This window comes from Eptesicus fuscus, chromosome 4 (genome assembly GCF_027574615.1).
Source record: "Eptesicus fuscus isolate TK198812 chromosome 4, DD_ASM_mEF_20220401, whole genome shotgun sequence".
In the NCBI taxonomy this organism is placed as follows: Eukaryota; Metazoa; Chordata; class Mammalia; order Chiroptera; family Vespertilionidae; genus Eptesicus; species Eptesicus fuscus.
In genome coordinates this window covers 12,884,448-12,898,062 of record NC_072476.1, presented here as the reverse complement: position 1 = coordinate 12,898,062, position 13,615 = coordinate 12,884,448, and the positions used below count along the sequence as shown (strand labels likewise).

At 38.4% G+C, this 13,615-nt stretch overlaps 1 protein-coding gene and 1 pseudogene across 5 annotated transcripts in view; both read left to right on the top strand.

The window, feature by feature from the left end:
• Positions 1 to 13,615, top strand: part of ZNF200 (zinc finger protein 200) — a 17,599-nt gene extending 3,984 nt beyond the window's left edge. For 4 of the 5 annotated variants that reach the window (XM_054714648.1, XM_028145684.2, XM_054714649.1 and 1 more), the window contains exon 5: positions 11,561 to 13,615. In XM_054714648.1, the coding sequence (XP_054570623.1) occupies positions 11,561 to 12,285 (725 nt within the window). In that variant the 3' untranslated portion in view covers positions 12,286 to 13,615. The remainder of the gene's footprint in view (positions 1 to 11,560) is intronic. The other variant, XM_054714650.1, reaches the window with a different exon arrangement.
• LOC129148651 (ras-related protein Rab-11B-like) lies at positions 530 to 6,531 on the top strand (annotated as a pseudogene).

Below are 13,615 nucleotides of genomic sequence, written 5' to 3'. Positions count from 1 at the left end.
CCAAACCGGCTAGGGCCCAACAGGTATATTTTAAATCTGTGTTTTCATTGGACACATGACACATTGAAGGTCAATAGCTGTGAAACGTAGTGTAAAAGAAGAGATATCTAACTATTGGTGGAAATAATATCTGCTTATTAAGCACTTGTGTGCTTATGTGCTAGGCACTAGTCTAAGTACTTTGCTTGCATTTGTTATCTCTTGTAATTCTCACAACTGTACTGTGGGGTATAGGAGTTATTACCATTTTACAGATGATGAAACTGGAGCAGAGAAAAGCTACTTGATAAAGGTCACACAGCAGTAGGTAGTGGAGCAGAGATTTGGACTCTGGGAATCTAACATCAGATCTTACAGTCCTGACCCAGAGCTGTACTGTCTCCTTGCCGAATGTCTCATAATTTTGTCAGTGTATGTTCTGTATGGTTGGTGAAAGGCTCTTCTTCATTTGTACTCATTTTCCAGTAATGGTTAGCAGGTATCCTCAGTGATACATATTAACTCATGTGGCAGCAGCTTAACCTTAGAGATGCTTCAGTTTTTCTCCAGAAGTACACTGTTACTGGAGAGCAAGGGTGAGTCCCGAGAGCCGTATAAGCCTGAGAAATCATTTGGTCTGGCCCTGCCAAGGCAACCGCAGGCAGGACTTGAAATTCAATAAATCTAGGAGCTTTTTTTCATAGCAACATACATTTATATTAAGTGAATTATATGAAGCAAGTGATGTTGTAAATATCCAACTGGCCCTTGGCAGATAAAAGGTTCCCCACCTCTGTCATAGAGTCAGGGGCCTTCAAAAATCATTTAGCTGAGTGCCTAATACTTTTACTTGATTTCCCGGCTGTTTGTTCTGAGGCTGAAGTTGAGCAGAGAGTAGGTGTTGTGAGTTGCCTAGGGTGGCAAAAATCCATGACTATTAAACTCTGTAGTTTTCTTACACATATGGTCAGGGTAGTGGGCCAGGTTAATTTCCCACAGATTGTTCTGTTTTCTTTATTTTAGGAAGAAGTATAGACAGATAAGATTTATTATATGAGTTTTTCCTGACTCTTGCGCAAAGCTAGCATATATTTTGGGTGATAGGTTGATGGTTATGTTGCCAACACCGGGAATACTTTGGCCATGCACCTTGAGGCCTAGAGACCCAATGCTCACTCTCCCCTCCCTTGCCCATACCCTAAAATTGTTTATTTAAGTTTAGAGTCAACAATAAATAGCAAAGATATACATAGGATTTTTTAAAACACTTAAGTCAACCTGGCCAATGTTGTTCAGTGGTTAGAGCATCAGCCACGCACTGAAGGGTCTTGGGTTTGAGTCCCGATCAAGGGCACAGACCTGAGTTACAGGTTCAATTCCAGACCGTCAGGGCACATTCGGGAGGGAGCCAATCGATGTCTCTCTCTCATCAATGTTTCTCTCCTCTCTCTCTGTCCCCTCCCTTCAACTCTGTCTTAAAAAAAAAAAAAAAAAGCCATTCACCAATATTTAGTAAATGCCCCTTGTTTTTTTCCTCAGGCAGAGTTGGATTCTGGAGTTGATTAAAAATATACATATTACTCCAGTCCTGCCTTCCAGGACTTTCCAATTTGTTTTGTAAGGTAAATCATTCACATAAAAAGATAAGCAGTGTGAAAGCATTATAACTATAAAGAGATAGGACAAGGTTGAGACAGGATTTGGACCCAAGAGCAGAGTTTGGAAGAAGATGGATTTTATTTCCATAGAGGAAATAAAATTATCCTCTGGGCACTTGGACATTGGGGGTTGGGAGTCAGATGTAGACGTGGGGATTTGGGAGTCATGAGCATACAGCTGGAAATAGTAACATTGGTCAGTTTGCAAAGGGAGAAGTGCAAGGGAATGAACCTGGGGGTTGGGGGGTCCAGGAATCAAAGAAGAGTTGTCAATAGAGGAGAATAGAATGTGTGTCTCTATCCAAGTGAACATGAAAACAGTTAGGAATGTAGAACCTTAAATTCTCAGTGAGATAGTTCTTATAGTTATATCTACTTGTACTGTGGTAAGAGAACATATCTTTACAAGATACATACACACTGACTCTCTTCCCTGCAACAAAGAAAACCTCAGTGGATTCCAGAGTAGAAATAACACAATAGGATCTACCCAGTACAACTAGAAATTAATAATGAAATGCGGGAAAAGTTCCACCTGGAAATTTTAAAAACTATTAAATTACCTGAGTCAAAGGGGAAATACAAGTTAAAGTTACATAATTTTTCCAAAAAACTGTGTGTCACAATCTATGGTATAGCCTAAAGTGGTACTCAAAAGAAAGATTATGGCTGTGAAAACATGTAGAAAAATAAAGTAATTAAGCCTATGACTCAGAGTTAGGAAAACAACAACATAAAGGAAAACAAAGTATTAATAAATACTAAATTAGAAATCAGTAAGTTAAAAAACAGAAGAAAAAGAAAGATTTTTAAAAAATATATAAACTAATTTATATGAGCAAATTGAAAATTTTAGAAACTAGTCCCCCATCAAAGAAAAAGAACCAGCTTCAGTTTCACAGAAAATTCTTGTGAATTCTTAAAAACTAGACAATTCAAATGCTATGAAAAATTCCAGAGTACAGAAAAAAAAAGTTCAAATTATTTTTATGAAATTAGTGTAACAAAGATACCACAACCTGATAAAAACTGCTGTGACCAGCCCTAGCCAGTTGCTCAGTGGTTAGAGCATCAGCCCACGGACTGAAGAGTCACGTGTTTGATTCTTGGTCAAGGGCAGGTACCTTGGTTGCGGGTTTGATCCCCGGTCTGGGCTTGTGGGAGGCAACCAATCGATGTGTGTCTCTCTTTCTCTCCCTCTCTCCTCCCTTCCAGGGTGTCTGAAAAATCAGTGTAAAAAAATATCCTCAGGTGAGGATTTTAAAAAATAGTAATAAATTAAAAAAACAAAACACTGATGTGACCAATTAAGATTTATTCCAGGAATGCAAAACTGATTTAATACTATAAAGTCTGTTCATATATTCCATCTTATAATGAAGAAAAAATGCAAGATCATTTTCATAGTTACAGAAAAGGTATTTGACTAAATACCCCTGCTTCATAAGAATACTTAACAAAATAGTACTTAGTGAATACATCCTTAATAAGGTACTTATCTTTTCAGCCAGCATCACCTTAACAGGAAATACTGGGAGGCATTCCCACTAAAATTAGGAATACAACAATGAAGCCCACTATCACTACTTCTGTATTTAATATTATATTTTGGGTATTTGGCCAGTGCAGTTAAATGAGAAAGAAGTTAGGTGTATAACAATTTTAAGAGAAAGATAAAAGTACATCTGTTTATATATGTTATAATTGTGTAACTGGAAAACTCTAGAGAATATCTGAAAACTTCTATAAATAAGAGCATTTGGTATCGAATTAGATTGTAAAATATTACAGTATATGGAAATCATTAGCTTTCATATGCAAATAATCATATAGAAGATATAGGAACAAAAAAAGATTAAACACCTAGAAATAAACTTAAGAAATGTGCAAAAATTATTAGGAAAACCTTAAAACACTTCTAAAGGACACAGAAGCAGATTTGAATGAATGAAAAGAAACACCATGTTCTTGGGTAGGAAGATTTAATGTATAAAGGTCAGTTCACCCCAAGTTGATTTATGAATTCAATGTAATCTCATTAACAATACCAATAGGATCTCTCCCACCTCACCCCCACCTCCTGCAATTAGACAATCTGATACAAATGGATTTGAAAGTCTTAAAAGATCAATAAATTAAATACATAAAAGTGAAAAAATATATATATGTAAGTTTTAAAAGGCAACAAATTGGAAATATTTATAACTCAGACAAAAGCTTAATCTTCCTAATTTATAAACAGTTTCTAGAAGTAGGGAAGAGAAAATCCAACAGATTCACATAGAAATACAAATTACTTTTAAATACACGAAAATATGTCCAGTCCTACTCATAATTAGAAATACAAATTAAACCTCTACTGAGTTACCATTTTTTAAATATATATTTATTGATTTCAGAGAGGAAGGGAGAGGGAGAGAGAGATAGAAACATCAATGATGAGAGAGAATGATTGCCTGCCTCCTGCATGCCCCCTACTTGGGATCAAGCCTGCAAGCCAGGGATGTGCCCCTGATTGGAATCAAACCCGGGATCCTTTAGTTTGCAGGCCAACACTCTGTCCACCGAGCCAAATCAGCTAGGGCCTGAGTTATCATTTGTTAAAATCAGATTTACATAAATTGGTATTGTAGCAACACTTTGGTAGTGAGGTTGTTGGGAGACAGCTATATTGCTGGTAGGTATACGGAATAGTACAGTCCTTATGTATGGGAATCTGTAATTACCCATGTTACAGATGCATTAACTCTTTGATCCAGCAGTCCCACTTCTGGGAATCTGATCTACAGGTCACAGCAACAGTACATATTCAAAATGATGTAGTTATTCATTGTGGTGTTGTTTCTAAAAACCCATGGTTGAAAACAATTCATTTGTGTCTGCAGGGTTGATTATGATATGTCCACACATCATATTGTGATAATCTCTATATACTGGAATATAGTGATTGAAATAAAACAAGCGGAAATATATAATATACTACCTTTTATATAAGAAAGGGGGAGGAAAAGAAAATGTATTGCTTAAAGAAACAGTGGAAGACTAAAAAGAAACTTATAAAAACTGGTACCACTCTGAGAGATGAATAGAATGGATGGGGATAGGGATTGGATTAAGACTTCTCATTGCATACCTTTTCATATGTTTTGATTTTTGAGCAATATAAATATACTAGCTACTAAAATTATTTTAATTTTAAAAATTAGTACATTAAAGAAAAACCATGAATGTCTATAAATTGTCCTCAAAACAGTCCTTTAATATAACCAAACATTTATAATCATTCATAAAACACTGATGGTAATTCCTTAAAACAGAACAAAATAAAGAAGCCTGCTTTCACAATATCATTAACTAGGTTTTCTAAAACAAGAAAAGAAAAAGGGGTTACAAAGAATAAATATTGCCCAGCTGTGGTGACTCAGTGGATTGAGCGTTGTCCCATGGACCAAGAGGTCCTGGGTTTGATTCCCAGGCAGGGTACATGCCCAGGTTTCGGGCTCGATCCCCAATAGGGGGCGTGCAAGAGGCAGGCAGTCAATGAGTCTTTTTCATCATTGATGTTTCTATTTCTCCATCTCCCTTCCTCTCTAAAATCAATAAAGATATAAAAAATAATAAATACTGGAAAGGGAGGGAACCCTTTTTGAACTTAGTACAAACCCTGGTTTGTACTTACAAAATCTAAAAGGATTGACTAAAATTTATATTAAATAGTTTTAAAGTAGGTAGATAGAAAATAAATATATAACTATCAGTAGTATTCTTAATGAAAGCTCTCATTCAGAGTGACTATAAAATAGAAGTAAACTGGAAACGCTTTGTTGGTAAACATAAAAAAAAGGTTAATTAGAGAGACACAGGTGTAAATAGGAAAATTAAAATGTAAAGATAACTGCCCTCCAATTTTTAAAATAATATTTTTATTGATTTCAGACAGGAAGGGAGAGACAGAGAGAAACATCAATGATGAGAGAGAATCAAGGATTGGCTGCCTCCTGCACGCCCCCTACTGGGGACCGAGCCCGCAACCTGGGCATGTGCCCTTGACCGGAATCGAACCTGGGACCCTTTGGTTCAAAGGTCGACACTATCCACTGAGCCAAACCGGCTAGGGCCCTCCAAATTTATTTATACTGTATTTAGATTCATGTTCTGGCTGCTTTTACCAATTTCAGACATGTTATAAACAACAGTGTGATATTAAACTCCAAATGGGGGTGCTTGTGGTGGGACTGCAGGGGATCCTGCAGGAAGCAGCAGGACAGTGGGGTCTGGGGAGGACAAGTACGACTACCTTTTCGGAGTGGTGCTCCTCGGGGACTCCAGTGTGGAGAAGAGCTACCTGCTGTCTGTCCTGCTTCACCTACAAGTTCAGCCTGGAGAGCAAGAGCACCATTGGCGTGGAGTTTGCCACCCACAGCATCCAGGTGGACAGCAAGACTATAGGTGCAGATCTATGACACCACGGCCAGAGCACTACCTCACCATCACCTCCACCTACTACTGGTGCAGTGGGCACGCTGCTATGACATTGCCAAGCCCCTGACATAGAGAACGTGGAGCACTGGCTGAAGTAGTTGGGACCATACCAACAGCAACTTCATTCTATTGCTGGTGGGCAACAATAGCAACCTGTGCCACCTGAGGGCTGTGCCCACTGATGAGGCCTGTGCCTTTGCAGAGAACAACTTGTCCTTCATTGAGCCCAGCCTTGGACTTCACCAGTGCAGAGGAAGCTTTCAAGAACATCATCACAAAGATCTACCACAGTATATCACAGAAGCAGATTGGAAACCGTGCAGCCCACCAGTCCCTAGGCAACAATGTGGTGGACATCAGTGTGCTGCCTGCTACCAACAGACAGAAACGGAACAGTCTGCAGTGCCTGTAACCATGCACACCTTGTCCATGTGTGCATGCACATCCTTGTCCTCCGCTCACCCCTCACCATGATGTCCTACATGATCCCACTCTCCCATTGAGCTCAGCTGGGGTTTAAGAATAGGAGTCAAGCAGCACCTCCTGTCTCCCCACCCTCCACCCCAGGAAAGCTCAAAGCCCTGGCTGCGGCACCTGCTCTTCTTGGGCCCCAGTGGGCCTCTGGATGGGGCAGGGAGGGTGGCAGGATGGGCAAGGCCAGCCAGAGGCAAGAGGATGGGCACACTGACCAGGCTTCTTCAGTTTTCCACAGCAGACTCCAGGGAGCAGTTACCTCCCTCCCTCTCTCGCCAGTTGTCCCAGCTGGCCCTGGTCCCCACCCAGAATTGCCATCTGGGCTAAAGCCTGAAGAGCAACTAAGGTGGGGTGGGACAGACACAGGCTCCTGGCACTCCAAGCCTATGTGAATCCAGCCCCTGTCTGTAGATTTGTGCTGGGAGAAGGACCCCCCTCCCCTTCTCTATGCCCTTTTCTCTTGTTTCTTTGTCTGGTCAGGACCCTGTTTGCAGGTGAAGCAATATCTGTATTTTCTATATACAACCACTCTTGTAGCCCTTGGTTTTTTGTTATTGCAGAGAAACACAAATCTTTATACACTTTGTAAAATCAATGCCAAAACAACAACAAAACTCCAAATATATGAGTTAACTGTAAAAAGAATTTAAAAAATGGCCAGAAAACACAATAGAAATTGATCAGATTTTGAAAACTGATTTTTCCCCCCCTCATTAAGTTGAGTTATTCTAGAGGAAGACTTCAATTTAAAAACCTTTCATCACCTTTAAAAAAACTTACAAGCTGCAGATTTAACTCTATTGAAAACATGTTAACAATCCTATATAATAAAAGCCTCACAAGATTTGGGGGCAGTTGGGCTGGCAGGGAAGCAGTTAGGCGTCAATCAAGCCAGCAGGGGAGCAGTTAGGGGACGATCAGGCAGGCAGGCAGGCGAGCAGTTAGGAGCCAGCAGTCCCGAATTGAGAGAGGGATGTCCAGTTGCTGGTTTAGTAAAAATTTTAACTCGAAGGATGAAATTGTATCAGTAAAAGATTTTCAAATGTAAAAATAGTTTACATGAAAATATTCTGTGATAAAGGTGGAATGGAAATACAAGTTTAAGGAGAAAGAACAGCCTGACCGGTTTGGCTCAGTGGATAGAGCGTCGGCCTGCGGACTCAAAGGTCACAGGTTCGATTCCGGTCAAGGGCATGTACCTTGGTTGCGGGCACATCCCCAGTAGGGGGTGTGCAAGAGGCAGCTGATCGATGTTTCTAACTCTCTGTCCCTCTCCCTTCCTCTCTGTAAAAATCAATTTTATATATATATATATATATATATATATATATATATATATATATATATAATATATTTTATTGATTTTTTACAGAGAGGAAGAGAGAGGGATAGAGAGTTAGAAACATCGATGAGAGAGAAACATCGATCAGCTGCCTCTTGCACACCCCCTACTGGGGATGTGCCCGCAACCAAGGTACATGCCCTTGACCGGAATCGAACCTGGGACCCTTGAGTCCGCAGGCCGACACTCTATCCACTGAGCCAAACCGGTTTCGGCAATAAAATATATTAAAAAAGGCGGGGGGGGGGGGGAAGAACGCTATAACATTTCTGAGTGTTGAAGATTGGCTTGATGATGGATGATATTGGGTATCAGTAGCTTTGTTATTTTCTTTAGATACATTATTACATTAAACCGGCAGTCGGACATCCTCCAAGGGGTCCCAGATTGGAGAGGGTGCAGGCCAGGCTGAGGGGACCTCCACCTCCACCGCCCCCATGCATGAATTTCATGCACCGGGCCTCTAGTATTGAATATAATTAACAATGTCTTAGTTTTCCCAATCTATTGTGAGTCTATTCAGCTAAAGAAGATTGCATGTAAATGGAAGAGTAAAAGGTATAATTAATAGTTATTCGATTAGTGTTAGAAAAGTCTTCTTTATATATTTCCCCCAAAATTGAAAAATTGATGTCTCTAGTAATGGGTAAACAAATCTCTTCATAATTCAGGATGCTTTTCACTTCTGTTCTTTCAACAAAATTGAGGAGGATCCAATTGAGTTGAGAGCTGATTGGTCACAAAAATAATACTTGAAATGTGGCACTGTGGGTTTGGCATGTAAAGTGGAAATAGTTCAAAGAATTGAATGACATCGTTTCATAGCAAAATTTGCATCAATTTCATCTATTTATATATGAACAAAGATTCTCAGATCTCAATAAAAAAACAGATTAGAATTGATCCTGAACCCAATCTCGGCAATAAATATTATTCACCCACAAAAACATGAAATAACATTTTTAAATTCTCCATTTCATTAACAAAATTTCCAATTTTTCTTTTTATGTTTAAAATTTAGAATGCATGTCTTACTTTTGATAAGCTATATAGTATTAATAATAATAGTAATACAATCCAAAAGGAAAAATTTTAACTCTAAGGATGAACTTATATCAGTAAAAGATTTTCAAATATAAAAATAGTTTACATGAAAATATTCTGTGACAAAGGTGGAATGGAAATACAAGTTTAAGGAGAAAGAACGCTATAACATTTCTGAGTGTTGAAGATCAGCTTGATGATGGATGATATTGGGCAGTGGTCGGCAAACTGCGGCTAGCGGGCCACATGTGGCTCTTTGGCCCCTTGAGTGTGGCTCTCCCACAAAATACCACATGCAGGCGTGCACATACAGTGCGATTGAAACTTCGTGGCCCATGCACAGAAGTCGATTTTCGGCTCTCAAAAGAAATTGCAATCGTTGTACTGTTGATATTTGGCTCTGTTGGCTTTGCCGACCACTGATATTGGGTATCAGTAGCTTTGTTATTTTCATTAGATACATTATTCCATTATTTTAAACGGTCAATATTTATAATACACCAGAAATAAACTGATTGCAACTATTTATTTTATTATTTTTTAAATATATTTTTATTGACTTGAGATAGGAAGGGAGAGGGAGAGAGAAAAAGAAACATCAATGAGAGAGAATCATTGATCGGCTGTCTATTGCATGGCCCCTATTGGGGATCGAGCCCTCAACCCAGGCATGTTCCCTGACCAGGAATCCAACCTTGACCTCTTGGTTCATAGGTCAACGCTCAACCACTGAGCCACACAGGCCAGCTGGTTGCAACTATTTAAATTTAAAAGAACTTAGAGCCCTAACTGGTTTGGCTCAGTGGATAGAGCGTTGGCCTGCAGACTGAAGGGTTCCAGGTTCGATTCCAGTCAAGGGCATGTACCTTGGTTGCAGGCACATCCCCAGTAGGGGGTGTGCAGGAGGCAGCTGATTGATGTTTCTAACTCTCTATCCCTCTCCCTTCCTCTCTGTAAAAAATCAATAAAATATATTTTTTTAAAAAAAGAACTTAGATGTGAATTTAAATATATATATGGGTGTGTGTGTATATATACACACACACACACTATATACACACACACATATATATCATCAATAGTCATTGACAAAGATTTAGAATTTATAATATATAAAATTTCTTGGAATTTATAAAAGTCTCAGCCCAATAATTTGTAATAAAGCTACAATGAGAAACCATTATACTTAGTAAATATTTTACGTGGTATTTAAAGTTGGCAAGATTAGTTTAAGTTGTTAACACACGATTGATATTGTTGTATTGAAATTGCTGTAGCTTCTTTGGAAAGCGTTTTGGCAATTCATATTAAGACCTGTGATGAAAATTGGCATATGCTTTACGCAGCATTTTCATTATCCTAAGGAAATAAATAAAAGGAATAATTAAATAGAATAAGTCCATTAGTGTGTGAAACTACTAAACCCAGTAGAGATTCACATTCCAGCTTTTGGGTCAGCCACATATCTTAAGTAGTTGATTTTTTAAAAAATTGATTTCTGAGAGGAAAGAAGAGGGAGAGTGAGCTAGAAACATAGGTAAGAGAATTAATTGATCAGCTGCCTCCTGCATGCCCCACACTGGGGATTGAGACTGAAACCCGGACATGTGCCCTGACAGGGAATCAAACCTTGACCTCCAGGTTCATAGGTCGATGCTCAACCGCTGAGGCCTAAGCAGTTAATTTAACCTTTTTACTTTATTCTAAGTAAGTTGGCCAGAGTTTAGGGGTCCTTTGTCACCCAATCTGTTTACAGCATACTGTTTTTCACTTTGCTACCTAGTCATTATAATCTTATTTTACAGGGTTTTTTTTGAACTATAATAAAAATACAGAAAAGTTTACAAATAAGTGTATAACTCAAATTTTCATAAAATATACACATTTGTCTAACTACCACCCAAAATTTACTTCCTAGCACTGCAGAAATTCCTATTGTGCCCCACCCAGTTACTACTACTACTTCCTTTCTCTCCCCAAAATGCCACTGTTGGCTTCTACCATAGTTTTATCAGTTGTAGTAATCACTTTGATTCCCAAGTAATAATCTATTGTGTCAATGTATTATATCTTCTCTGTTTTGGGTATTTTAATTGTTTATGGTTTTTTACTATATAGGACATTGTAGTATTATCTAATACTATAATATTAAAATAGTTAATGTAGTGAGAACCTAGAAGTAAGTCATCTTACCATTCACTTACTAGCCTAAAGATTATGAGTGGTACCCTTTAGTATTTATGTCCTTCATCCCCTGGTACTTAGCTCAATGGTTTACACATACAAGCTCAATATGAACTCACTGAGTAAAATAAAGTCTTTTAGTATAGTCTCACTCATTTCATTTTTTCTTTCACGTAAAAAGAGTACTGTGTGCTTATATTATGGGGTATGGAAAGATTTATTTGTCATGTATCCCACCTTTAATAAGAGTATAAAAGGACTATTGGTGGCAAATATCTGCCAGTCCTCAGATTTGTGATTTTTAAGGTTATTTCATGAGAAATCAAACTTGTTTTTTTCCTCCTCCTGGTATCACATCCCTCAGAAGTTATTAAATTCTCTTTTTTTGTTTCAACAGTCAATGACAGTAATCCTGAGGGTGAAGATCATATAGAAGATTCTTCAGATTGTGATGAGATGGATTGTTTTGTGGTCTCTGAGCAACCTCCAGATTGCCATAAAGAAAAAACACTAAATACATCCATTCCAAATGAAAGGAAAATGAGAAATCTTTTAATTACCATTAAAAATGATACTCCACTAGAGGAACTCTCAAAATTTGTGGATACCAATATTATTGCATTTAGCCGAAATCGGAGATCAAGAAGATGGTATACTTGTCCACTGTGTGGGAGACAGTTTAATGAAAGTTCTTACCTTATTTCCCACCAGAGGACTCATACTGGAGAAAAACCCTATGACTGTAGTCACTGTGGGAAAAGCTTCAATCATAAAACAAACCTTAATAAACATGAGCGAATCCATACAGGAGAGAAACCTTATTCATGTTCAAAATGTGGAAAAAATTTTCGTCAAAATTCTCATCGTAGTCGCCACGAAGGAATCCATATAAGGAAGAAGGTATTTAAATGTCCAGAATGTGGGAAAACCTTCCCAGAGAACAAAGAATTTGTGCTTCATCTGCAGAGTCATGTGGCTGAGAGGCCATATGGTTGCAAAAAATGTGGGAGAAGATTTGGTCGGCTGTCAAACTGTACGCGGCATGAAAAAACCCACTCAGCATGTAAGACCCGAAAGCAGAAGTGTGATCGGGAAAGGTCTGATGGTCCTGCCTCAACCTGAAATGCTTCATAAGGAATTCTGAATTCCCATGCTGTCTGGAAAGATGCAGATATATGAGACCCTCATAATAGCCCAAATTGAATAAATACCTATTTTGGTTAAACCTCAAATTTTTAGAAAATTCACAGGGAAGAAAATGTCCCTATACCTCAGATAGCAGCCAGGCTTTTGAGACTAAGGAGCTTTCCTTTGTGAGCTTATACAGCAATGTACAGGTCACAGATCTCTTTCCCACGAAAAGCTCCAAATATGAGTGTGGAGGTTGTTTACCTGCAAAGTGAACAGAGTAACTCTTGTGTACTGAAAGTATATCTACTTTTACACACTTGAGAAAAGAGAAATAATGCAAAGATCCTTTTCTGGACTGGTATTCTCCTGAAAGACCCAAACTACTGATTGTTAAGCCAACAGCTTATATTCGTGTAACCCTCTAAGAACACCCTCTCAAAGCTTGAGTGTTGAAAGGGATTGTTAGCTTTAGAATATAGGAAAATATAGCAATTGAATATCAAAGGCTTATTATTTGTGATCTGTCAGTTGTTTGCAATTTATGGGGAAAAATGACTTTTATAAAAATCCTTTTCACAATGTAGTTTTAAAATGTCTACTCCTCTTAACTGTCCTTGTTCAGCTAGCAATTGCTCAAATAGCACTTTGATGCCTTTCCCTTGCCACAAAAGAAGTTTGGATCGCTCAGATCCAACCCCACTCCTGGAAAACCTCTTCAGAATCTTCTTCCTCTGCTGAGCCAAGAAGACTTACTAGGAAGGAAACCCCAAGAGCCTGAAAAGGAGGAGGAACACATTGGCTTGGGTCCATGGTTACTCAATAACCTTACCATATGCTTAATTCCCCTCTAAGCATTTATCAGGACTTTGGCAATGAGTGGTCACTACCTCACAAGCAAAGTGTTTTATTTGTAGAAATTATGTCACATTGGTTAGGTCACATTGTCCCTCAAGAGACAGGATTCCTGTGTATTCACTGTCACAGATATTTGTGCTTTTTGGCCTGATATCAAACTTTCCTGACTTACCTTCCCAAAGCAAGGCCAGCGGTGCCTTCATGGGACTGATCCTATGGTGTGTGAATTTAAGGATTCTTGTTCAGTTTTGCTCCTTTTGGTTTTCCTAAATTTTTACATTGGTATTTTGATTGGAATAAATTAATCCTCTTAACTATTTAGGAAAATTTGTTTACAAATTTTGTTTCCCAACCAGAAACATGCGTTTTCACTTATTAGAGTATTCCTGAGTACATTTTCCTCATTTTGTATTGTAAATAGTTTTTTATTATATTTTTCTAGTTATTGCTCTTATATAGGAAAGTT